The 26,670-nt window shown below is 37.5% G+C and overlaps 1 protein-coding gene across 2 annotated transcripts in view; it reads left to right on the plus strand.

Annotated features, from left to right (window-relative positions):
• The window catches only part of LOC145765148 (uncharacterized), a 69,033-nt gene extending 42,705 nt beyond the window's left edge, over positions 1 to 26,328 (plus strand). For both annotated transcript variants that reach the window (XM_082576917.1, XM_082576918.1), the window contains exons 9-20: positions 3,262 to 3,370; positions 4,478 to 4,601; positions 8,890 to 8,956; positions 9,160 to 9,303; positions 12,640 to 12,823; positions 13,302 to 13,427; positions 17,010 to 17,282; positions 17,977 to 18,110; positions 18,839 to 18,996; positions 23,061 to 23,173; positions 23,316 to 23,379; positions 25,724 to 26,328. In XM_082576917.1, the coding sequence (XP_082433043.1) occupies positions 3,262 to 3,370; positions 4,478 to 4,601; positions 8,890 to 8,956; positions 9,160 to 9,303; positions 12,640 to 12,823; positions 13,302 to 13,427; positions 17,010 to 17,282; positions 17,977 to 18,110; positions 18,839 to 18,996; positions 23,061 to 23,173; positions 23,316 to 23,379; positions 25,724 to 25,859 (1,632 nt within the window). In that variant the 3' untranslated portion in view covers positions 25,860 to 26,328. The remainder of the gene's footprint in view (positions 1 to 3,261; positions 3,371 to 4,477; positions 4,602 to 8,889; positions 8,957 to 9,159; positions 9,304 to 12,639; positions 12,824 to 13,301; positions 13,428 to 17,009; positions 17,283 to 17,976; positions 18,111 to 18,838; positions 18,997 to 23,060; positions 23,174 to 23,315; positions 23,380 to 25,723) is intronic.
• Positions 26,329 to 26,670: the final 342 nt, after the last annotated feature.

The following is a 26,670-nucleotide window of genomic DNA, read 5'->3' on the forward strand; positions in this document are numbered from 1 at the left end:
ATTATGTTTAAAACATTTGTTAAATATTTCATCAACCAGAAAAAAATATTAAAAACCTAAGCATTTCTTATTTAATTTAATTATAAATACTAATTTAGTGTTAATAAGAATGAGGCTTGTGCATAATTTTTCAATATTTAAAAAATACTGGTCAGTATTTGGAAACACTCACACCAAGGTCCGCAATAGGCTCACAAGTGAAAGAGTGGAAAAACTAGTATCAGTCATGTCAAACTTGGCATGGATTAAGCCGTGTGAAGACATGTCAACTCAAATTGAAGTTGACTCTGAAGTCGGTGGCGCTGCCAGCACAGTCATTAGTACATCATCTGAAGAAGCCGAGCAGGAGGTGATGCTAACCGGCAGCAACTAGAACAATGACTTTGTAACTGACTCAGTGTTGTTTTTCTTTGTAAAAAAACGGATTGGTAATGATTCATTTTTGGAGTTATTAAACTAAACCATGTGTTTGTATGTTCTTAAGTATTTTAGTTATATGTCAGTCAGTACTTGTAATCTAAACAGTATAAGGCCATTATTTTCCTGTATCAGCATCAAATTAAGATTGTTTTGAAAGTTTCCCAAAATTCCCGTTTATTCCCAAAATTTCCATGGAAAGTTTCGGCTCTGAAAATTTCCGGGAATTTTACAACCCTATGGTGCAAATCAAGAAACTTCTTTAAGTTGAAGGAACAGTTTGACGTAACGTATTACTATTGATGTTGAAATTATGAGATGATCAGAAATTATAAATAGATGAGAGTTGATGTTATTGCAAATCGTGACCAAGAAGAAAGTTGCATGAGAGTTGATATTATTAGAAGTTGTACGGTAGATGATTGTATAGAGTTGTGGTTGATATCATTTGTATTTGGAGCTGATTAAACAAGCGCTGTTTAGAGCTATTTTTGATTAATTGTTAAAACTGCTAAACCAGTGGTTCTCAACCTTTTTTCTCTCGTGGTCCATTTTCGTTGCACAAAAATTCTTATGCCCTATAAATTGTTTATGCGAGAAAAAAACTTCAAAATAGATTTAAAAACAAAAAAACAGCAGAAAATGTTCCAAAACAGATTATACAGTGCATCAATGAGATGCGTGCTCCTGAAAGTTATTGACCAACTTGTAGTCACAATGGTTCTCAACATTAATGCGTATTCCTTCTTTGAAAGACACAACTATTGTCAATTTTTCCCCACAATAATTCACAAAAAATACTAAAAACAGATCTGCACAAATTTCAGTACGCTACCTCTTTCAGTTAGGCTATGACTTGATCATAAAGTTTTGTAAAAACTCGACGTTGATTTAAAACTATGTGCTCAGTCATAAATTAACCATTTCAGTAGATGATTTAGATAAATTTACATTTGATTTACATTTTTTCCCAATTCCTTTCAACACGATTATTTCTCCCTTTTTAAAAATTTCACCTTACGGAGCCAATTGGCTCCCTGTAAGAACCACACTGTTGTAGTTGCTTAAAATCAACGTTCTTATATTATGCAACAGACGGCATTGATTACATCACGCCACCAAAATTATTTTTTGAATAATTAGAATGGAAATTACCATTCTGCAGCAAATTACAGCAGCATCAATCGCCATTCATTGTTGCTAATGCTACAATCAAAACAATTAAACCAAACACACAAGTGTAAAATTGCCTATAGTAACACAAATAAAACTAAATTTTTCACTAACTGGCAAATTTTTAAATAGGTCTGTGGCCCACTGCAAAATCTTTCCATGTATCACTAATGAGCCATGGCCCACCAGTTGAGAACCGCTGTGCTAAACCATTTGTTAAAGTCATTCAAGAATTTCTTTCCACACTTACAAGTAGAACTATTCGACCATTTATTTGACTATTTAATATCCCAATAAACTACGTCATCAATCTTTCCAAAGTCTCTATATGTGTATGAGATAGAAAGAACCATAACAATGCTCATATAGGGTGGCTTGTTTTGAACTTTTTTTTTTAATTCTTTCGGGGTAGTGGGGAAATGGTGCCAATGAGTGAGAAAATGCTCATGACAAAATTTGAGATTCGTAAAAAATTGTCTTCAGCCTCCTCATGGGGCCCAAAAATCGAAAAATGGGGTCAAAAACGCATTTTTTTTCAAAAATATTTTTAGTTTGGATAGATACAATATTGTTTAGATATATCTAATTAGCCTAAGAAAAAAAATTGGAGTCATTTGAACTATTTCTTCAGCTTCCTCACAGCTTCTGTAAATTTTCATTTTGCTGAAAATTTTGCATTTTTGTTTGTGGTTACATAACTACAAACTTCGTCAGTGACGTAAATTCAAATAAAAGACGTCACTTTTTTCTACTAAATTAACCCAATTTCATTAAAAAATGACGCAACAGCTCAGGGCAGGTCTATAAAGAGAAATACAATGACGTTTTATAGCTGGCAAAATGTCTAATGCAATTATGTATCATGTAACCACCCACAAAAATGCGAAATTTTCAGAAAAATGGAAATTTTCAGAAGCTGTGAGGAAGCTGAAGGAATAGTTCAAATGACTCCAATTTTTGTTCTTAGGCTAATTAGATATATCTAAACAATATTGTATCTACCCAAACTAAAAATATTTTTGAAAAAAATTGCGTTTTTGACCCGATTTTTGGGCCCCATGAGGAAGCTGAAGACAATTTTTTACAAATCTCAAATTTTGTCATGAGCGTTTTCTCACTCATTGGCACCATTTCCCCACTACCCCGAGAGAATTTAAAAAAAAAGTTCAAAAACGAGCCACCCTAAATTGCTCAACTATTATCAAAAAAAATTATTCGACTGTATTTCGCTAAAATTTTATTTTTCATGGCAGATAGAAAGATGGGAGATCACTCTAAAATCTAGAGCAATCAGCAATGTAATAAATGTAAACTCTGGCAACTTATTTATCAAATGTTTATGTTGCTCTGTTTTTGTATAATCCAGAAATAAGTGTTTTACGTTTTATTCTCGTTAGTTTGCTTCAAAGCAGTTCTGAAACATCAGATTGACCAGTATTTTATATTTAGTTTTATAGCCTATCAAAAACTATCAGAATTATCTAAAGTTTTCCAAATGAATCCCGTCATAAAACATAGCTGTTTTTGACAGAGAGTTATGGCGAATTTGTATTTTCCTATTTTACAATATAAATATATAATAAAACCTTTTAAGAGGAAAAAAATATTAGTTATTTGCTAATGTGGCCGTGCCAACAAAGGTTCTTATAAACTTTGATTTTTTGGGTTCAGGGTCAAGGGTTTGTAGAATATGCGGCCCAGCCCATGTACCAACAGCATCAGGCCATGGGAGCCGGTTGGTTTTCGAATGATCAGCAAATGATAAATCCAATTATGTCTGGTAAGTGGTGACTAATGGCTTGTACTGTACTTATTACATATTTATTTTCTCGGCAAAGTGCAGCTTTGTATGGAAAAGTTACTAAAATTGATAGGCTTGCTTGTACAAATGAAATCTTATTCTAAGCCTTTGCTAACGTCTACTCTTTTCTGCAAGAAGTTTGTTTCTGAGCTATTGGTTAATGTATGGGTGGCTATTGGCTAACTTTTTAACTCGCGGACCAAAAATTTCTTAAAATTTAACAGGCGTTTCATGTGAGTGGTAATTAAACTAGTGAGCAATAATTAGTATGTAGCACTGAATCTGCAATACCCCGTAAGCACAGCATTTTTAGGTTTGGAGTTCATACAGTTGCACAGCTTCACCAGATGAGCTTTTCAGCAGATCGCAAGGCCAACTATTTTTGAGTTTAGCAGTCTTGCTAGGCTGGCCCGATGACTTGATCCAATTTGAAGAGATTGCTTGCGCTTTAAAAAATCACAACTATTTTACAATGGTTGAACGTAAAAAATTTAAACATAAGAGCGTTAAAACATAAAAAATTTAAACATAAGTTTCCTTAGCGGAATCCCATACCATCTTATTCCATTTTCCATTCCCTACTTATAGCATGTATTGCTTTTAATAGTAGACGAATGATACCAAGAAAATGAAATATCTACTGACAGGTGTCCACTGTCCAACCCACAACAATGCTTGATATGATTATGAACGACACGGTTACATATCTTGTAATGCAAATGAATTTATTTTCACACAAGTCAGTTCAATCATAATATATCTATATAGCTAAAAATGTAAAGCTAGATCATCTTCAGTTGAGCTTAGCTGAAGATGATCTAGCTTCTAGCTGATCGAAATCGATTTTTAGCTATATATGATTGAACTGACTCGTGTGAAAATAACTTCCTTTGCATAGACGAATGATAGTTGCACTACAGTTGACAGGCATTAATGACCCACAAGCACGAGGCCAGCCTAATTTGAACATTAACACTGTTTGTGGTCGTTTTTGAACTACCTAAATGTATGTAAATTACTTTGCGTTTTGTGCACCTGTACGAGTAGGCTATATTTCAAACCCTGATTACGAGTTGTCCCTTGCAGCCAACTCGCTCAACCACCAACAACAGCAGAGCGGCCAATCCTCTTCCCATGGGCTGAGGTACGCACAATACAGTATGGAACCTGTCAACCCTTATCAAACCACTCAGCAGCAATCACATTTTGGGTACATAGTTTGTGTAATATTTTTTACGTTCATTGGTCGCTTTGTTCCTATTATTAAATTTCTATTTGTAGGATATGCTTCTATTATCACCTTTGTACGTACAGTCGTATAGTTAATAGCTTATATATTACGTACTTTGCTACAGCAATACATATATAAATGTTTTGTAGCATAGTAGGTGAAATATCTTACAATAAAATTTGAGTGCTGCTTTTACAACCCTAAAAAGGGGTTCCCAACCGGAGAGAAATTTAATTTTTTTAGAATTTTAGCGCAACTTATGCGTGCTTGAACTGGTTTCATCATTTTGAGTTTGAGTATACTTTTTAATTTGCAGGTTGCATGTTTTTGGGCTTTTTTGCCAGTCCAGCTTTTTTAATTGGTAGGTTTGTTATTGAGATTTAAATTAAAAGTTGTTTGGTATGTTCAACATTAAGTCTTTTCTTTTTAAAATAATTTGCGAGATGATTATTACGTGTATTGACGTCGCAGCACATCATTGCAAACGTGGCTTACTTAGCCGATCACTGGACTGTTTGAATCAATCCATGCAAGGTGTTGGCTTTACAATTATTATTGATCACACTGCCAAAATAATCGCTTTCTACAAAAAACTTATCTTGCAGCAATGTTATTGGAAACGAAATAAGTTTGACAAGTTTCCAGAACTGCAACAATACATTGTCGAGTGTCGACCGAGTTGTATCTGTCCAAAATACCATACTTGGATATCTTTAGCAGCTTAGCAAAGAGTTTGAACACTAGTATGGCGACATCCTGACGCCGTCCAAAGAACAAGACGACATAATAGATCCTATATCTCTCAAAAATTTGCCGGAACTGCCCCTCGATAGTGCGCAAGAATTTACAGAAATGACAGCTGATGTAGCAAACCGTTTAAAGTAAAACACCCAAAGATCCCAGCAAATGTATTCCTTTGGATGTTAGTGTACTCAACGTTACCAAGTATATCAAGTTTTGTTATTTAAGTACTCATCCAGTTTTCATCCACTTGGCTTTGTGAAGCAAGATTCAACGCAAGGACTACATTAGAAACAAAGCATTTTAATCGATTTGAAGTAGCGCATGACATGCAGTTATGTTCACAGCCGACTGTAGTTACGGCCATATAACTTACCTTTTAGCGGTTTTCTGGCAGGCCTAACGAGAGATCAAAATCATGTGTCAATGAAAACATCTTAAAAACAATCATTTCGAAATACATGTATAATTGTATACTCGCAGTTTTCTATAATTTTGTATAATCTGCGCATACTTATGTTATTTATTTCCAGCATTAGCCCACTTGAAATGCTGTTCCCCATACCGGAAAACAAAATGAGGTCGCATGAAAACTAGGATTCCATTTTCTGTTGAATTGGGGTTGTTTAGCTTAAAAAGGTTGAAGACCACTGCATTACAGCATAAGAACAAACGAACACAATGCTGATATCAGAACTGATAAACTAGCCTCCATACAGAGAATGGCATTAGTGTAGGCAGTAGACAACTTTACATTACATTACATTGTGACAACTTTACATGACCTAAGCTATAACTACTGTACAGTAGCTTATCCAAAGAATTTGACTGCGGTAGTAGTTCAACAAAGAATGTGCAAACTGAGTGATCATAAAAGCAACCTATTCAGGCATATGTTGCTTACTTAATGTTATAGGAGAAGAATGAAAAATTCCAAAAGAATCAATGCGTCCAAAAAGTTGGAAATTACTACGAACTAAAGCTTAAGACCTCAATACTGAAAGTTGAACAGAAATTAACTTGAATGTCTGAGTTTTTAAATATGACTTGAGAGTTTTTTTACGAAATGGCCCATTTCGGCGAATCCAATTCGGAAGATCCGATGCGGAGAAACCGATTTGGAGAAATCCCATTTCGGAGACAGCTTTTTTTGGAAAAATTTCCAGAATTTGTAGGTATTATTTAGGTAGGCGGTTTTTGTGTTCATCTTTCCAGACCCTACCAGACTAAAGTAGACCATACCCATGTAATTGGTTAGGCAATTATCTCAGCTTATTACACCGGTCGACAAGAATTTTTATACAAGACAAACTAACAATCCTTTCCATGTAATTCTGGTGCCCAAGTAAGTAATTCAATACTAATACGCAGCTAGTGCCATACTTTGTCAAAATTAGTATTGTTTTTGAAGCTTAAACTGTATAAGGTAGCTTTGAAGTTGCTGTATTTTTGTTATTAGCATAGCCATAGCTAGCAAGAGCGACTGCAACAAGTATGAGTGCTAGACCAAGTAGCTCAAGACGAGGTTGATTGAACAAAAACAAATTTTTGCTTCATATGCGGATTGCGGAGAGTAGGTATACCGTGCGCGGACATTTTGCCGAAAGACATTTTGCCGAAACTCATTATGCCGAAGGACATTTTGCCGAATGGACAAATTACCGAAAGGCTAATTGCCCAATGGACTAATTGCCGAAAGGACTAATTGCCACCAAGTCTAGTTACTATGCAAGCAGTGCCTTTGAACTGGTAATCGGCATTTAGTCCTTTCGGAAATTAGTCCTTTCTGCAAAATTAGTTTCGGCAAAATGTCCATTCGGCAAAATGTCTTTCAGCAAAATGGGTTTCGGCAAAATGTCTTTCGGCAAAATGTCCGGGTACCAGGTATACAATACATTTACCTTCTGATTCTGTAAAGCTGTCCACAAGCTTGCTTGGGCTAATAAAGTTAATGTATTACGTTTTAAGGAATCGATTGCTAGATTCGCCACTGGTATGTCAACCGTGGTAATGATTTATGCGTAACAAGTATGGATGGCAATTTGGAATTGGATTTTTACATGCATGACTTAAACCATTACGGCTTTGCCACCTTTTCCTTTTGTTGGTTATGTCACTGTATTTTATTTCCACAATATTGTTTCTACTGCATTCCGATAAAGAAAAGTAAATATACAGTGCACAACTGCGAAAAGTCTACGTTTTAATGGGGAGGCTGTAATCTGTTGTCGCAACTCGCAAACAAAGCATTGATTTTATTTTGCGTTTGCTTCATTTCCTATAGCGGAAATACATCGAATCGGATTCGATGTAGACCTAACTAGGCTACTCTAGCAGGCCTCCAAGCTCGTTTATTTTTCCGGAGACCAAGCATGGCCTACCACAGCTGCTTTCCGGCGGCCGAATTTTAGCGTCCTGCAGCCATAATAAAAAATCCGTTAAAAAATTGTGTTTATAAAAATCGGTTAATTGATATCGTGTTTTTGCGTTCACTCAGAGAAGAACAACGCAAACAAAGACCTGAAACATATTTGCAGTTGTATTTATATGCAATGGTTCCCACGTAGGTGTAGAGCTAATCTTCGAGTTTTTATAGGTCAACAGTGGCAGCCGTGGCCGAGGGGTTAGCGCGTTGGGCTCGCAGTCGAGAGCCTGCATGTTCGACTCCAGCCACTCGCACTTGCTGTTGTTTTTCTGGGCAAGAAACTTTACGATAATTGCCTCTACCTAGTGATCGATTTCGAGTAATGGGTAGTACCAAATTTAAGTCATAAGTAAAGTAGACAACCGAAAACAGACATTGCTGTCGGCTGCAGCGTGGGTCAGGTGTATGTCGGAAGGCGCACACCGATGCATAGCGCTCAAGTCCGCTTTCCCGCAATGCAGGATAAAGATAAACAAACAAACAGCGACGCTCATATTTAGCCTCGTTGGTTAAAAAATATTGTGAATGTCAGTGAAGATAAAAACATTTCGAATACCAACGGAATGGAGAAATGTTGGCTTGTGAAAGCCAACCTAAAATGGCCTAACTTTAGTTAAAACTATAAGTTTCTGGGCAGCCGATTTGTAGCAAGAATTGACAGCGATAACCACGTGTTTCGCCCATGAGGCTGGGCTCATCAGTATCGCACTGTATTCTGTTAGTTAAGACTTTTTCGCTGACACTTTACTTAATTATTTTCTGTTTGACCATTGCTTTTTTTGGCTGAGAGTTTATTTAATTAACCTATATTGTTAATCATGAAACGCTGTTTGAAAGCTTTTTTTTTCCTTTAGTTAAGACTTTTTCGATGACGCTTTACTTGGTTAACCTTTATTATAAGCTAATTTCTTTAAATAAACAGATGCCGCTTTGGAATTTTAGAATTCTCCAAAAAAGGCTTTTTCCGAACTGGGAATTCTCCGAATAGTAGCAGATCGGGGTTTTTACTGTTATTGAGTAAATATGTTCGTCAATTTCTGTGGATGATTTTCTATTCTGTGAGCTGCCAGTTTTTAAGGAACGTTTTCTTTGCATCAATAGATCGGGCCAAACTGCGTTTGTTCCTCAATACGCCCTTGGGCCGAATGGACAGTACCTTCGCACTTTGGTGAGTTTAATGTATCACTTCGCAAGTATGTTTGATTTATGTAAATTTAAAATAATTATATCAGGAATATAGGCTTTGTGCTTTGGTTATCAGGGAAATGAACTTTGGTGTCAGCACATTTGCCTCGTTGCAGCTTAACCGTCCTCAATGTTTGCGTCTGACTGCAAGATATATTGTCATGAACAAAACTTTATGTGCAACAGCCACCAGATGGCGTCAAATACGAAATCATAGATGGAAACTCTAACTTGATGATGGCTGCTAATCCGCCAGGTGGAGTGCCGGGATACAGGTCTGCATCGACTCCAGGGTTTAGAGTAATGTCGCCAGCTGCTGGCGCAATGCAGGTAAATAAAAAAAACTTTCAGATGAAGTTTGGTATGACTTTTCAGTTTATTCTCTTCAATATTTATATGTTTTCAAACTCGTGTTAGACTTTGTTTATTATGATAATTATTTTGTAGGTCCAATGGTGTCAAAACATTAAATGGCTATTTTACTCAGTCTTGTCTGTTGATGGCTTAACAAAGCAACCTCTCTATTAGTGATGTACCTTAGGCAACATTTTGGCCGGAGGCAGGGTGTTCCAGCTGAAGAATGGTAACTGCGGACGGAGCTTCCGCCCTTTGTTGATGTTTATTCCATATAACACGAATCAAAAAAAAAAAATTGTGGTGCCGAATATATTTCAGCTGTTCTCAGCTAATTTGTGGTCGCTGATTTCGAAAATGCAGTCAGTTTTTGTCTATCAAGTCTAGTTTTCCAGTTGCGGTGATTCCACTGCATCGAGTGAACTTAGGCATAAATGCTCATGTGAAATCTATTCAAAAGTCAAATATATTGTGACAAGACACATATCAACTTCAGCAAGCTAACAAAGAAATCAAAAACGTACGCACAAACATAGGATTAGTAGGTATGGTAGCTTCTCCTTTATCTTCAGCTTGCTTAAGTGTCTGTCATAAACTTGCGCGTAAGAGATCTACTTTACGTGAACCGCAAAAGCGTCATCGCGTTTGATAGACCAGCAATAGTCATCTAGAATGGTAGCATCTCATCTTCTTTGATATCTGACTTCCATCTCACTATTGTTTTGATTAAATCGCTCCCCTTGCTCGTCACTCAATCGCCAAGATTTTCAGGAAAGTAGTCTAGACTCTAGATGACTGTGCAGAAAATGAAGTTTGATGCTCATGTTAACACCAATATTCTGGAGTCTTCTGAGTAAGTTAGACGCGAGCTCTTTGTAATTGGATGCCTTTTTATTTCTTAAAAATTCTTAACAACTTTCACAAAAGCATCCCAGGCACTCAGTCCTTTTTCATTCATGGAAGAAGGGAAGTTTGGATCATTGGTTAATTTTTTGATTTGGGGCCCATCAAATATGCCAGCTTTTAACTTTTTTCAATCATTTAATCCTGGAAATTTTGTGCAAAAATATCTGAAATAATTTCTATCTTTACCGAGTGCTTTTACAAAATTGCTTCATGATACTCAACTTAATATGAAGAAGAGATAACACAATCTTTGATCGTTCCACCAAAGAATGAGCTTGAACATTTTTCTCGCCAGGAATCATTTTCTTCTCATAGGCCAATGTTTTCTTTTCCAACGCTGATCTCTTGCCCTGCTGTCTCACAATACAGATCCATTAACATTTCCATTGTGCCTTAAAACACATTTTAGACTTTATTTACAGCTGTCAATAAATAGTTGCCAATCGTAAGGATTGTATTCTGCTACACCAAGCTTTTCAAGAAGACCTTCCACGACGGTACAAGAATAACATCATTTTCCTGAGAAAAATAGGGCAAAAATTCGACGTTTTCGATAAAAAGTGATTACAGTACCTGGTTCCAACATATTTTTTTCTTTGAGTCTTGAAGCCAGTAATTTAGAAGATTCCTTTGATAAGTTTAAATCCCTCGCCAGTTCTTTCTGAGAAAAAAGTTGACGAGGTGAAATAGGAGGAAATTCGCTTTCAGCAAGGGTGGAATCGCTGTCAGTGGAAGCTTGCTCGTCTTCATTGTCAGGAAGTAAATCCAATTGTGGCAACCCTTCAAAAACAGGAACAGGAAGTTCTTCACTGTGTAGCACTGGCCTGATTGCTGAAGCTAGGTTTGAATATTGCAAGGAAGTGCTATTTTTTCTGTTGATGCCTTTTATGTTTACTGCATAAAAATAGCAGCAAAAATGTTTACTACACAAAAATATCTAGATGTTGTAGCCATAAGCGCGCTAGATTCCCCCAAAACAACTTTGAAATTGATAAACTCAATTTCAAAAAATGCACAGTAGTAAACCTTTCTTCACAACTTTTTTGACAGCTTACTTCGTTTGTACTGATTAAAACACTGAACTCAAATCAAACAATTTATTGCTTGAGCTTGTCTTCTAAAACCTAATAGCCTAATGGACTTGATTCATATAATGTTATTGAAATACTGTAGCTTAATTCTGCATTCCAGAAATTTATGATGTAAGTTTACGACTGTTGCACTTTCTGGTATTCCAGTACTGGGGCCAAGAGAATTTGGTGCCAAGGGAAATCTTTTATTGTATTATTTAAACCAGAAAAAAAAATTAAAATAGTTCATATAAGGAACACTCAACGGGCTCAGGTAATGAACATTCCAAATAGAAAATATGTCCTGACGAAACTTGATGAAGACACGAGAGCCTAGCTAGCCAACACCTGCCCTGAAGTAAAGCTTGAATGAAGTCCTTCTCAAATGAAACAACTTCTCAATTTTAGTTTCTCAATCTCTTACAAGTGTCCACTTTCAGAGCAATCATTTCACATCCAACAGTCGTACTGTTACCACAGTTAAGAACATTGATAGATGGAAGATGACAACTATCCAATAAATTGTGAAAAAAGCACCATTATGCTGTCTTGATTAGCACCTACTAGCATTTAACACAGAAAACAATTGTCTTGGCATTATCTGGTTTCATTGTTTGTTTTAGAATGAATTGCAAGAGTAATAATAAAGGTTGAAATCCCATAATGACAGCATTAAAACGTAATGCAAAGAAATTTGTTTTCACACGAGTCAGTTCAATCTTATATAGCTAAAAATCGATTGCAATCAGCTAGAAGCTAGATCATCTTCAGTTAAGCTTGTTCAAATAGACGTATTGTATTTGTGTTACTTTGTAGGGCAATTGTAAAAACGTCAAAATCACTGTAACTTAAAAAGTTGACCTGATGGAGAAAAATTGATTGCATTTTCGGAATCAGCGCCCCAAAATTAGTTTAAATCAGTTCAAAAACTGCCGGCACCAAAAATTGTGTTTCAACAGTTGTGTATTCTTGCATTACTACAATGCCATAATGATACATAAGATTAGATTTACCCAAGGTCATGAACTTGACCATAGCCACACAGTACACACACCTCTGGGCCGGAGCCACTACCCCCTCTGGCCCGAGTTGAAAAAAAAGGCCGTGGTTTGGCCGGAACCGAAGGTTGTTCAATCTCTCTATTAAGATTGTATCAAATGGTATGTCTAATGAAAAGACTTCTTTATTAAAGCTTTTAAACAACAAAGGTTGCAAAAAATGTTTCAAGCAAAGTTGAATATTTCCAACAAAATATTGTTTTTGAATCTTTACTTAACGATAACGCTACGGTTTGGCATTGGTATGATTGTTTACTTGTAGGCTACAATTTTTTTAGCCCAACTATCAATCCATGGTGTCCGGAGATTGCGACAGATCTTGGGAAGAAGGGGACAGTGATGAGGATTTATCAGAGGAAAAAATAGAAAAGAAGACGAAGAAGAAGAAAGTTAAAAGACCCATGAATGCTTTTATGGTTTGGGCGAGACAAAAAAGAACTCTTTATGCCAAGAAAAGTCCAGGTGAAGCTAAAAAGCACATTAGAGCAGGCTAGACGTGAGCAATTTTAAGGAATGGAGAGATGTACGAGGAACGAGCGAGTTTAGCTCCACTTATAAATATAGTGATACATAGCTTATTTTTTGTGCAGAAAAGTCAGTTGAACAGTGCGACAATATCAAACATTTCAGATGTATTGCAGATATAGCTACCTATCGTCACTATAAAGAAAGATTTTTACAGTTACAGTACATTTTTATTATTTTAATAATCACACTACGACTACGTCATTAACCACTTCTTTGTATGAATCTTTTTGCCACTCCAAGGGTCAAGAAGTCTGCTTTTACCACTCTTAAGCAGTGGCATCGACTCGGTCTAGATATTGATGTCTGGACTTCATGTTGAGTGCCTGAAGTCACACTCCTTTAGTCCTCTAGTAATTTACATTTCCTTAAATGTTTTCATTGATTTTTGTTATGATTAATATCTGTTTCTCAGGGTTGACAAATGCAGAAATAAGCGTTCGCTTAGGAGAAAATTGGCACGCGCTTTCGGCAGCAGAAAAACAACCATACTATGATCAAGCGGAAAAAATAAAAGCAGAACACAAAAAAGAACATCCAGGTAGGGAGCTGCAGAGAAACCATTTGCTTTGCTTTTTTAAATAAGCATCGACTAGCAACCTTTCAACTTTATAAGCTTGTACGATAAGGTTTAGTAAAATTTCAGTACCTTTTTACAATAAAAAAAAATTGTAAGCTACCTTGTCGTTTTTTTTCTTCAATTTTTGCGTAGTTGCTTTCAGGGCCGGTGTGTCCTTTAGGCGAACTAGGCAGTTGCATGGGGCGCAGCCTTCCGCAGAGGGGTACAGAATTTTCTTTTTCTTGCAGTTTTGAAATTATTTTTCTTTAAACAAAAATGTTTCGATTTCTATGACATTTCTATTCATACTTGATTCAAGTGTTGGGTATGAGAAGATAAGGTTCTCATTGTAGAAGCCTTCGATACTAAGGAGAGTAGGGTGACCTGTTCCGTTTTTTCGGCCGCCTTTCCTGCAGCAATTCTGCCCACCCAATTTATTACACCCTAGGTAGAGGTGAGCGGTGTTTTCAACAACCAGCTGAAGCCGGGGCTCGAACCAGGTTTGCATAATTACTCCATCTCACCACCGCCATATGCTGTAAATTTGTAAAAGATACAAAATGAGATAGTCACCCTGATGCTTTGAAACGATTGTTCAATGCTACATTGAAATTGTCAAGAAACTAAAAATTATTTTTTCATTTGAACAAAAATCATTAAGGGGAATCGACAAAAAGATGATACTTACGACAAAAGAACTTAGAACTCAACACTCAAAGTTAGAATAAAAATGTACTTTGCTGTGTATCGGACGTTGAATTGCCTGAACATTCGCCCATATCTAGCTGTAAATGCTACAGCTACATCCCGAGTACCAGCTTGGTAGTGGGGATGACCTAAGGAAGGTTACCTTATTCTTCTGCGAGTGTGAGTTTATTACCAGAAAAAGAACGAACTTCCAAATCGAAAACGTTGCAGGCAAATAATGCCTTGATTACAAATAGAATGAATTGAAAAATGATTCATAACATGAAAACTAAACTATAACCATAACTAAACTAACATCGTGACTTCCAAGAAAAGAATCCGTGGTGAACTGTTTGAAAATAACGCACCACCCAATGACTGAGAAAAACCATACTGATACTAACTTTTTGTTTACACTAGACCAGGGGTCACCAAACTTTTTTCTCTGAGGGCCGGATTGCTGCGAGATTAACAGCTGCGGGCCGGATGCAAATTGCGAGAAGATATACAACTATTTAGAATCTTCATTGACTTGAATTGAGCACAATAAATAACAAAGTCAGCGCTGGAATAGCAAAGTTGTGATGAAAGTCGAAAGGTTGCTGGAAAAGTTATCCTCTGCTGTGATACACTGCAGGGCATCGTGCTCAGTGGTGCCGAAGTTAGTTGAAGATTGGGGGGGATAAATCAACATTTTGTCAAATTTTATACGATTTTGAACATAAGGGGAGATGCATATTTTTATACAAAATTTTCACAATTCAGGCTACTTTCAAACCGTTCGGTCAGTTCAGAGATAACTCTGTCCATGACCTAATTGTAAAGTATGTTATAGTGCAGTTGAGTGTCTGTAGTAGTAGCTGCCATCGAGCCTCTACCCAATCTGCACCATTGAGCCTCCATCAAGCACTGCAGCGCACAGAATGATACAAAACACGCATGGAAGTCAACTAGACGAAGTTGTTGATGCGATTATCGTAAAAGTGGAACAGCAGACACTATACTTACGAGCTGCGATTAAACACAGGAGATTAATCCATTGCATAGGCTACCAGAGACACAAGGCCTGCACAGGAGAATAATACACTGAGTCCCCTCATAAGCATCAGTGCCGTGGCCTGGTCCAACTCGTCCTCAATACCTTCAATGAAGGTCCTTCGTTGTCTAACGTCAAATCCAAGACAATTTAGAACTGTGATCAAACATCAATAAAAGAAAAACAACAGCAATTCGAGATGCTTGCAAACAACTAAATCGAAGTACAACTTCATAGAAAATGATTTTTTCTTAATTATTGGAGGGATGCTGCCAAAATATTGGGGGGATATATCCCCCAATCCCCCCATACTTCGGCACCACTGATCGTGTTCTTGAAAAACATTACACAGTTACACTGATGAAACATTAGTGTTTTGAACAACAAAGGTTTAGATGTCATAAGAAACAATATGGAAAAATCATTAGCAGGTTTCGTGTAGCTCAACAGCAACGTCAGTCCTTTACAAAAGTTTGGTAACTTTTTTCCTTATCAGTTGTAGTGCAGCTGTTATTTCCGTAGCACGTGGCGGGCCGGATGAAATCAGTTCGCGGGCCGGTTCTGGCCCGCGGGCCGTAGTTTGGTGACCCCTGCACTAGACGATTGATTTAAGGGAAGCTCAGTGTGATTAGAATGCTTCAAGCAATGCAGCATGCGGCAGATGCACAACGCTACAACGACGTAAAACGACATATATGTACAGAGTCATCAATAATTAACGTTACAAGAGATCCAATTTAAAAACTGGCAAAGGACGAACGAGTGGCCTTTGGAACCATGTTCAGTTGTTCACAGTTCTCAAAAAGGATTTGAAGATGAGCCCATTCAAACACATAAAGAAACAGGTGCTAAATGCCAATACCATTGAGAAACGTCTCTCCAGAGCCAGAATTCTGCTCTCACGCATTGAGGCACGCTGCCAAACCTTGTGTTCAGCGATGAGAAGAAATTTGATGTCCAGCATCATTTTATCAGTCAGAAGGATCGTGTTTGGTCAAGAGATGGTGACGTGGAACCCCGGGTAGTCACTCGGAGACAAGGGGCGGTGTCAGTGATGGTGTGGGCCGCAGTCAACGAATCAGGAAGGAGTTCATTGATTTTTGTCGACCAAGGAAGGAAATTGAACTAAGAAAACTACAGAAATGATGTTCTTGAGGGTTCATTGTTGCCTTGGGCTAATAAACATTTCAAAAAACGTAATTGGTCATTCCAACAAGATTCTGCCCCTTCGCATGGAGCTAAGAGAACGCAAAACTGGCTTTCATCTAATGTGGCGTTCTTCATTTCCAAGGAAGAATGGCCTCCTTCTTCTGCAGACCTGAACCCCCTAGACTTTGGCATCTAGTCTTACCTGGAGAGCAAGGTTTCGACTAAACACCACCAAAGTTTGGAAGTGCTGAAGGCTAATCTGAAAAAAGAATAAGCCAAAATACCTCAAAGAGTTATTTTGGTCAGGTCCTTTTCGAAGCGTTTCCGACTTGTTATTGATGCAAATGGCGGACACATTGAGTAAAACTTCTTTTTTCTAAATATTTATTTATTTGACAATAATATTATATGTTTATTATTCAAAAAGTGTCTACCATTTGTTAAATGCAGTATCAAGCCCTATACTAGGTGGTACAAATTCTAAAAGTTGCCAAAATTTCTTGGTCAATCTTATCGAGAAAAAATAAATGCAACACCCTACTTAAATTCTGTTTTTTCACAAATGAAACCCTATTAATTTGATCCTGACGTCTATAGCGTTTAAAGTAACTTTTCAATGCTTAATGTGACTTTTTGACATTTTGTACTATTTCAAATAGTAGTAGTTTTGGTAAATTTAGTATTTTTTTCAGATTGGACTTACCAGCCTAAACCGAAGCGGCGACGCATGGGGCAGGGTCTGACCTACTTGTACGCTTACACCGAGAACCCTAGGGGTGGCCGCTCTTTTCGGTTTCTCAACTCTTACAATCATCAGAATGGAACCCTTGAGTTTCCTCCAGTGGAAAGCAGCACGGGAAGTGTTAATCTATCGACTAATCAAATTCCTGGAATGATGATTCCAGTACAGCAGAGTCAATCAGGATCTTACCCTCAGGCCATGTACTTTAACCAGTTACCTCAAAGTAAGTTTATTTATAGTTCTGCTAATGAAATATTTCATCTTATATGGGCCTATAGCCCTATATATAACTAGGTTGTAAAGACAAAAATACTTTTTTTATAGGGCTCCGTACCGTAGTACAGATAAAAATTGACTGTATGTGAACACTTTGTTCTTGTTTCTTCAAGACGTATTAGTCAACGCTCCCATGTCGCTAAGGGTTTTATCGTACTCACGTTTACGTATTAAGAATAGTAGGCTACAAACACGCTGCAGCATAGGCATAAACAGACATTGGTCATTGTTGTAGGCCAGGGCTACTCAACTGACCCCCAACTGACTCCTAGACCCCCCCAGCGCTTTGCCGTCTTCTTTGATGTGCGATCCACACAGCTACACGACAAAGAAACACAATAGGCTACATTTTTTCTTTTTTATATCTTTGTTTGTGTCAGACAAAAATCCAAATCGTGTTACATACTACCTGAAAAGTGTTTCGGTGCTCGTAGGCTACTGCTGGTTGTTTAATTTTTGTGTTTGCATATGAAATATTCACCGGACCGCAAAAATATTCAACTTGTCAAAATGGACCTTTGCTAACATTAGTTGAGTAACCCTGTTGTAGGCTATGGTTTCATTGCGTTATTGTCGCCGCTGGTGGGGTTCCTCAATCCTCAGTCAGCTTATGAGCAAAGGAAATTAATTTTTGTTATCAGGTGCATTGCGAGTCCCTGGTCACGTGGTTAACAATCCGGCCAACTCGAGAGGATTGTCAGTTCAAGGAGGACCAGTCTTGGTGCAGAATCAGTCTATGCCTTCTCACATCATCGGCAGCACCGCACAGCCTCATGTTAGGAGATTTATATTGTTGCATAGCTTTACATCATAAAAAAGTTATTGTTTCAACTAAAATTTTTGAATGAAAAACGAATAGTAGTACGTGTCACATTAAATTGATCCAATTAAATTTATCGCAAAGCTGTTCCGTTATTTTTACTTCTCACCATCACAGCGAAAACAATACCTGTCAACGTAGCAGAAGTCTAGAAAAAGGTAGAAGCGACAAAACGCGAACGTTAAAACGTGCTGGAGACCGAAATAATTTATTAGGCTAAAAAAATTGGCACATTTGCAACACCTTCAGAAAACTTTTATCATACAAGTGCGGCTTCATTATTACATTGTTCTTATTCAAAAAAAATAAGAACAAATCATATTGTACTTGATGTAAAGATGAAGCTACACTTCTGTGGCAAAAGCTTTACGATAAATTTGATTTGATCAATTTATACTCGTTTTTTATCTCTGGTTGTCATATAAGCTAAATATCACACAACCATAGAGCATATAGCCTATTTTAATCATTGATAAATTCATGGAAGATATTCCATGGAAAGTTTTGTAACGAACTTTTACCTTAAAATTTGAATGGCTGAATTAGTACAAGCTTCAGTTATTTTGCCAAACTTTAAATAAATTAGTTTTCCAGTTGATCTCATGCAGTTATCACAATTTTTTTGATCGCTGCTGTGTATAACCTTGGATTACTAAAGTTTTGTACCGTCTTTATACTTTCAGATGCAAATGGTCAGTGGTCAGTCATTGCTTTCGAAGTCTTCTGGACCAATGATGTCCCAGCAAGCAAGTCACGTGATTACTGACTCCTACCAATCTCAACCAATCGATGCTGCCAGTTCGGGTCGCACGGCCTCCCAAAACTTGGCAATGACCAACAGGTTTTGTTGTGTTTTCAGTTTTGTTTATTGCTTAGATTTATTTTTGTAAATTCTTTTCTATCATCATCATCATAATCCATCGTTGGTTTGTTCAATGTTTGTTTTTTCAACCAAGTAATAAGTGGGTAAGGTAGGACACCTACATCAATCAACAATTAACCATAGCAATCACCAATTCTTTTTTAGCTCACAAAACTTGTGTACATGTGTAGTAGGGTGTTTCATTTTTTCACCATTTTTGAAATTTAAAATGCCTGGGGTCCTATCTGGTGGTATTTGGGGAAAAAATTTTACACTCCAAATTTTTTTCAATTATGACGTCATATTAAGGTGGTCCACAAGGTTTGAAATTTTTGGGCCTCAAAATCTCGAAATTTGGCCGTATCTCCGGAACCGCTCATCATAGATCGACAAAATTAGTATCAAAATGCGCAGAAGGGTCGGTTTCCTATACCTGATGTAGAGAACATTAAGGTCTATCTGCTTCAGAAAAAAAGTTATTTCAAAAAATCTGATTTTCGGTCTATTTTCTCCTGATTAACAGAGATCAGGTGATCAAGATGAAAGTTTTTCTGTATTTTTCTACTCTTGGAAGCTGTTATTGCGTAAGAATAGTTGGTGTTAAGGTTTCAGTACTGGGCTTGTCTAGGCCTGCTATCTGGTTAAGCAAAGCCCCGTCTTGCATTGCTCCGGGACTCTTCTTGGCGCCGTCCACAAAAGAAATGACATGAGAAAGATATATTTCGTTTATGTGGAACATGCATTAAAGGGTATGAATATCATGACCAACTTTATCATTAAAATAATTGACCAGTCGAGTATTGACTCCGGACTTTTTTCCTGTGTTGAGAGCAGTCGTATCAGCCATGACTGAATATACTTGGGATAGGTGAACTCTGCAAGCCTCGTGGATGATGGTGCCAAAAATCAGTTCTGCAGTGACCGACACACTTTTGGGAAAAGATTTAACAGCAAGCACACTTTCGTGCTTCATGCCATTATCATCAACAAGTTGGCTCAAGAAAACGTATCGATCTATTTTATCGACAACGCCCCCATCGTAACATAACTGCATGGCAGAAGCTGAGTTGAGAAGGTTCTCACTTTCCATCAGAGATTTTTCTCTCGTTTTTTGTCGTTGGCGGTATACTTAGGTGATGCAGCATTGCAGCATGGAAGGTGGTGCAGCATTGCAGCCACTTGATCTTTTCCAAGAACCGACCTCATAAGATCTGACTGCTGGCGTACCAAAGTCATCCTACGATCAGCAAGTACATAGCTTCTATCATTTATTGAAAAAGAATGTACTTTCTTGTACACTTTTTCCTAACAGCTGGTTTCAGAGGCTCGTATTCCTTATCATGTTCCCAATTCATATCACCATCAGAGTCGCTTTCGCTACTGTGTAGACATCTAACTACTTCATTTCTCTTTCTCTGTTTCAAACATAGTAGTGCCGATGCTTTGGCAGATTGTATGCCAGAAGTGCTAGGTTTTTCTGTTTGCTAAGCACTGGAAGACCAGCTTTGTTCCACATGCCAGCTACATCTTTCAGCAGTTCATCTTTCAAATCTTTGAAATGGGGTATTTTCTTCAAAAACTTAGGATTAGCTTCGGCTACTTTCTTCCTCAAGTAAAAATAGTGACTGACTATATCTGAATTAAGGGGAAGCACATTTCTCCAATTCCTTGAAGTTTGGCATCGACTTACTAATACCTGACCTTAATGCCATAATGACACTTAATCTAAAGCAGGTGAGCACTGAGCAGCATACCTCTTCCTCAACGGTTACATTAACTTATAATAGTAATACCTTCAAATTACCATTTCATCTCTTGCAAAACGAACAAGGACTATTATTACGCAATAGCAGCTTCTAAGGTGGAAAAATACAGCAAAACTTCTTATCTTGATCACCTGATCTCTGTTCATCAGGAGAAAATAGACCGAAAATCAGATTTTTTGAAGTAACTTTTTTTCTGAAGCACATAGACCTTAATATTCGCTACATCTGGTATAGAAAATCGACCCTTCTGCGCATTTTGATACTAGTTTTGTCGATCTATGATGAGTGGTTTCGGAGATACAGCCAAATTTCGAGATTTTGAGGCCTAAAAATTTCAAACCTCGTGGACCACCTCAATATGACGTCATAATTGAAAAATATTTGGGGTGTAAACTTTTTACCCCAAATACCACCAGATGGGACCCCAGGCATTTTGAATTTCAAAAATGGTGAAAAAATGAAACACCCTAATGTGTAGCCAATGTAACATGCATTTGATCAACTTGCATGTAATTTGTTGATCAGTGATGTCATTGATTGCTACGAGTCAAGAGTTAATGGTCGGTATTGGTGTTTAAAGTTGAGTTAGGGATGAGGATCAATCCATGGCGACCTATATACACATTACACAGGCTATCAACGTGCAAGCTTCTAGTTTGACTGGAGGCCGAACTGCTACGCTTGATAGCAGTCAGAAGCGCTAGTATATTATGTTGACATTTTCAGTAGTAGGAAAATGTTGAGCAAAACGGGATATTTCAACCAAAACATTCATAAAATGCAAGATGCTTGTTCAATACCAATTTTTATTTTATTTTGAAAAGTTGGTCATCATACTATACATATCAAACAAAGATAAAAAAATTATTTCTTATCAAATATTACAAAATTTCGAAAAATACTTTCCCCAAAAAAATTAGAATGTCAAAAGTTTGTAAAAACAACAAACAATAGGTGCAGTAATAGACTAGAACAAATTTATTTTTTTAACAAAAAAGCTTGTTATTTAGTGATTTAACAAAAATAAATGCTGGCATCCCTGCCATCAGCTAAAATGCAATCAGTACATCTGAATTTTAACCGTTGCATTTTAGGCAGTATGGTTGAGATGGCATCCCCCATCGGTAAAGGTTGTCATTTGTTTTAGATTGTTTTGTTAAGCGGTTTGCAGTGGACCATAAGTTTCTGGTAGCCGTGTCAAAGCTTGGGAGAGCTTTTGTTGGGTCTGTGGTTAATATCTCCACCAGGAAGGATTTTGTTATTCCAGAAGTTCTGTCACTCCGTTGTAATATTAATTGGAGATGGGTCGGTTTTGTAGAGGGGGTGTCTTGATTTAAGTCGCGAGGTTTTTGGTGCTTGGTTTGTTTAACTTTATTGGACTGCTGGAACATTTTCTGCTGACTTGAGAATTTGTTGGTACAAGTATGAAATTGCTGCCAGTCTTCGCATATGTGGTGGAGGAATATTTTACATTGTTGGTAACCATTGTGTGGGGGTAGATTTCAGTGCTCCAGCGATCAGACGAATTGTGGTTCGCAATTGTACGTCAACTTTGCTTGCATGGACTGACTGTAGCCAAACAGGTGACACGCAATATTCTGTAACAGTGTAGCATAAAGCCAGAGCGAAAGTGCGTAGCACTTGTTAATTGGCACCCCATTTGGTTCATGCTAGTTTTTGAGTGATTTTCGCGCTTGTATTCAAGTTTCGCAAGACAAGAGCTTTAATTATATCAATCAACTACCCCGTACTGTTTGTGTTACTTTACTTTGAGTTAAAGAAATGGAAACAATAATAAAAGTTGTTTGCTGTTTTCCTCGATTGTTGGGTTTACTAGTTGCGTAAATGCAATAGGTCTGTGACATAAATAACTATAGATATATAATCATAAATGAAATATATTTGGCACTCAGTTTCAAGCAACGTAGGCTAATGTAGTGCAAATAACTAACAACAGTTAGCAAATGTAGAATACCTTTCAACAATGACATAGAAGAGTGGTTACAAATTACTAACACTGAACGTAATTCATACTAACCAAACAGCCTATTCGCCAGAAACTCAACCAACATTTTAAATCTAGTCCAGTGGGAAAAATTCTATCATCATGACTTCACAAACTTCGAAGAAGTAAAAAAGTTTGGAAGCGTATCGGGTGTTAGGGTTTTCTTCGTCATAAAATCTTGACATCTTGTTTGGCTCGTTTTGTTGGGCTTTAAGAAGGCCGTGGAAAGTTAATGTGATCACTAACAATAGTCTCCATTAAAATTGTTCTAGGATGATGGTTGGAGCGAATTTCAGCTCTTCACAACCCCCAGTGGCTAATGTTCTTCCTGCTACAGTCAATTTATCTACCAAGCAGAATAGAGCATCTACTCTGGAAATGGCAGGTCAGTGCAACCGACATATTTCGTGCGCAACTAATAACATGTAAACGCTTAATAGTAATAGTAGTTTCATCAGAACAAGTGTTACTTTGCAAAACGAAGTGGAATAACTGACCTGGGTCCGTTAACAAAGCTTTGCTCTCAGATAACGCCCGACGTATTTTGGATATGACAAACTTAGAAAAGACAGTTGAGGATAAGAAGACGAGGTAAGCTGTCCGCTCTATCATGCTGGTTTATAACTTTGTTTGTTGTTTCAAAACATAAATAGTTTGGTATTTTATATCTTTAACATTTTTGATATTTAAAACGCCTATAGGGTCTGATGTGGTGGGGTTTCGGAAAAAATCGACACCCAAAATTTTAGCTCCTTATGACGCCATAAGGATGTAAAACAGGACCCTTGAAGTTCTGACAACCCCAATTTCCACTTATTTTGAAAACTTCGTTTCAATTATGCAGTTTTGAAATGCAGAATATGTTACAATGTGACGTTTGGCTTCGACTCGCGCGAGAAACTAAATTAGTTTCGCGCTTTCCTCCAGATAATCTCACATTTTTGTTATTTTTTTTACTACGTTGACAAAAATTTGTGAAAACCAGGCAGTGCGCACATAGTAGCCTGGTTCGTGCAGTGATTATGTCTGAAACTAAACAGTTAGGTGTAAAAGAAATTACGCTGATCAAGGAAAAAGTAAACTCTAGAGTACATGACTTGAAAAGAAAGCGGGCAGTGCGCACAACAACGCAGAAACCGTTCCAAAGGACACTATAGTTTCAGTTTCAAGCATAATATAGTGCAGCATATCCCAACGGTCGGCAACCCTTTTCACACTGCGGGCCAGTTTACGGCAGGCATTACTTTGCGGACCGGCCTTCAATAAAACGCAAATGTTTGATCCATAAAAGTATGTCACAATTCATTTAGTCATCGTAACGCTACTTTCGTTAGAGCCCTGGGCTTGGTTTGCGGTGATAAGCTGGCCCCATCTAAGGAATATGGCAATCAATGACACTGAACTGTGTGTTCATTTTGTCCAGCCAGCATTTTGTCCATTTAATTATTTAAAATATTATTTCGTAAAACTGAATGATATGGCATCCAAAAATTGGAAAACATTAAAAGAGTGTCGGAATATACCGCTATTGTAGCCTATATCGAATTGGGAAGAAAATGCATGGGGGAAAATTTGTAAATTGTATGCGGATAGAAACAAAATAGAGGTAATTCGGCCCAAATTTTTTATTGTGACACAAATGAAACTAATATCTTCAATAAGTTTAGAAATTGTTTTAATAGATCTGTGGAAGTATGAGCAAGCCAGTTTTAATCCGGTGATCTCCACATGGATCTGTCTAACTTGTCCTCTCTTGTCAAGCTCACCTTGCTGCTTTCCTTCGCAACTTACCATTTCCACGTTTTCTTTGGCCTTCCTTGTTTCTTAAGACCTTCCACTTGCAGCTCTAGCGCTCTTAAAACATCATCTTCATCTCTTTCCAAAACATGCCCGACTGCCCATGCCGCCTCATTCCATTCGCCTTCGCCAACTTATCAACTGAACACAAGCGAGTTCATAAGTTCTTCGGTATTCCTTTGGTCCATCAGCTTCCCACCACACATTGCCTTTATCATCGCTCTCTCAGTTCTTCTTAAAATCGCCAATTCATTTTCCCGTAAGCACCATGCCTCACTGCAGTACAGCATTGCAGATCTCCCGCAACTAACATACATTCTTCCTCTCATTTTTAACCAAAATCTACCTCATAACAAATCTCGACAATTCCTGAACTTTACCCAACCAAACGTTACTCTTGCAGTCCCTGCCGCTTCACAACCACCACAGGCATTCTATCTATTTCGTAGATAGTAAAAGGCATTCACCGATTCAACTTCGTCACATTCAGCTTTTCAACAGGACCAACCATTCTTTCTTCAATCTTTCATCACATTCAAAGCAATCTGCGTGTTTTCATCTTCAAAATGACCCACCTCAAAATGTTTTCGTGGCCCACTGGTTGAGAACCGCTCCACTAGAGGTCTACCATTGATTTGTTTTTAAGCACTTAAAATTCGTTACCGAGTTTGTGGTGTGTTTAGTGTTTACCTGTTTATTGAATAACCAAAAGCAGAAAAAGAAATGCATGCGATACCGCCTTACCCAGCTGCTGAAAAGCATATTGATTAAAAATCGTAGCCTTACTGCAAATCGTGTAAAACTAGTTTTTGTTTTAAAAAAAATACTCCTAATAGTACTTTTGACTTTTAGCCCGGATGGGAAACGTCTCTTGCGCATTTGGATCCAAGTTTTGCAACTCTTACCATAAGTAGTTTTCAAAAGACGTGAAAATTGAAATATTTGGAATTATTCTGAAAATTAAACTGTGAGAGTCTTTGGACGACAATGCAAATATGTCTAACGGTTCTGTGTACCCGATCGCAAATATTGCAAAGCTGTTCAATGCATGGTGCTCTTGAAAACTCGTCGCAAACTTAGATAATAACGGCATCTGGTCAAAAACGCGCCTTTCATTTTATGAACCAATGTTTTTCAGCTATGACGATTCTACTCTTCCCAGTCTACAAGAGATGTATCTTCCAGCCATTGTACGGTCAGCCCCTGCTGGTTCTGAAGCTGCTTCACTCACCTCAACCGCTTCCGGTCTGACACAAGATGAGCAACCGGCTTAAGCGGTCAGCTAAAACACGCTGAAAAAATTGTCAATAATATCTAGTGCCAAGTCGGAGGTTCAGAAAGTGCTGTTGTTCGTTACGTTTGTACAGTAGTTGAATTTTATGAGTGGATTTTCGTTAGTTTTGTTACTACACAATTTTCTAAGTCATGTTACTGAACGAAAGAAGACATCTTAGTCATGTATTACTTTCGTCATAACATAATTTCCAAGACAGTTGGCCGCCTTAGTGTAGCTTGTAGAAGATAGGGCCTTTTTCAAGTTTGTGAAAAGTTTTTTTTTTTAAAGAAAAACGTAAATTCGATCGTGAATCAATGAAAACATAATAATTTTGTTTACGTTTGTGTTAAAACTTTGTTTGATTACCGGCCAGAGTTAATGAATTGCTATTTCGTCAAAATTGTAGATAACAACAGCTTTGCGCAGTGATGCAGTTTCTTAAAGCGAATTAAATTCTGTTCAGCTGACTTCATCTGGTTTATTGTCAAAAGAGAGTATCTGCTACTTTAAAAGTAGCGTAGCGCGCTATCCGCTACAATAGCCCAGAGGCGCTACCGATACCAGTCGATAAAAAGCAGGCTACCCCGACTCGGATCAAAAGTAGCTTGTGCTTGGTACCTTGTGAAGTCAATATTACCTAATATCATCTTTCAGTACCGGTACCATATTTATTTATTTATACTGCCATTTCAACGTCCTTATGGAAAACACGTTCTTAGGGACCGTTCAAATATTACGTAACGCTATCGAGGGGGAGGGGTGGGGGGTTGTGAAAAGCGTTACGTTAGCGTCACATCGGGGGGAGAGGG

The sequence above is a fragment of the Aplidium turbinatum genome, chromosome 2 (assembly GCF_918807975.1).
Source record: "Aplidium turbinatum chromosome 2, kaAplTurb1.1, whole genome shotgun sequence".
NCBI classification, from domain to species: domain Eukaryota; kingdom Metazoa; phylum Chordata; class Ascidiacea; order Aplousobranchia; family Polyclinidae; genus Aplidium; species Aplidium turbinatum.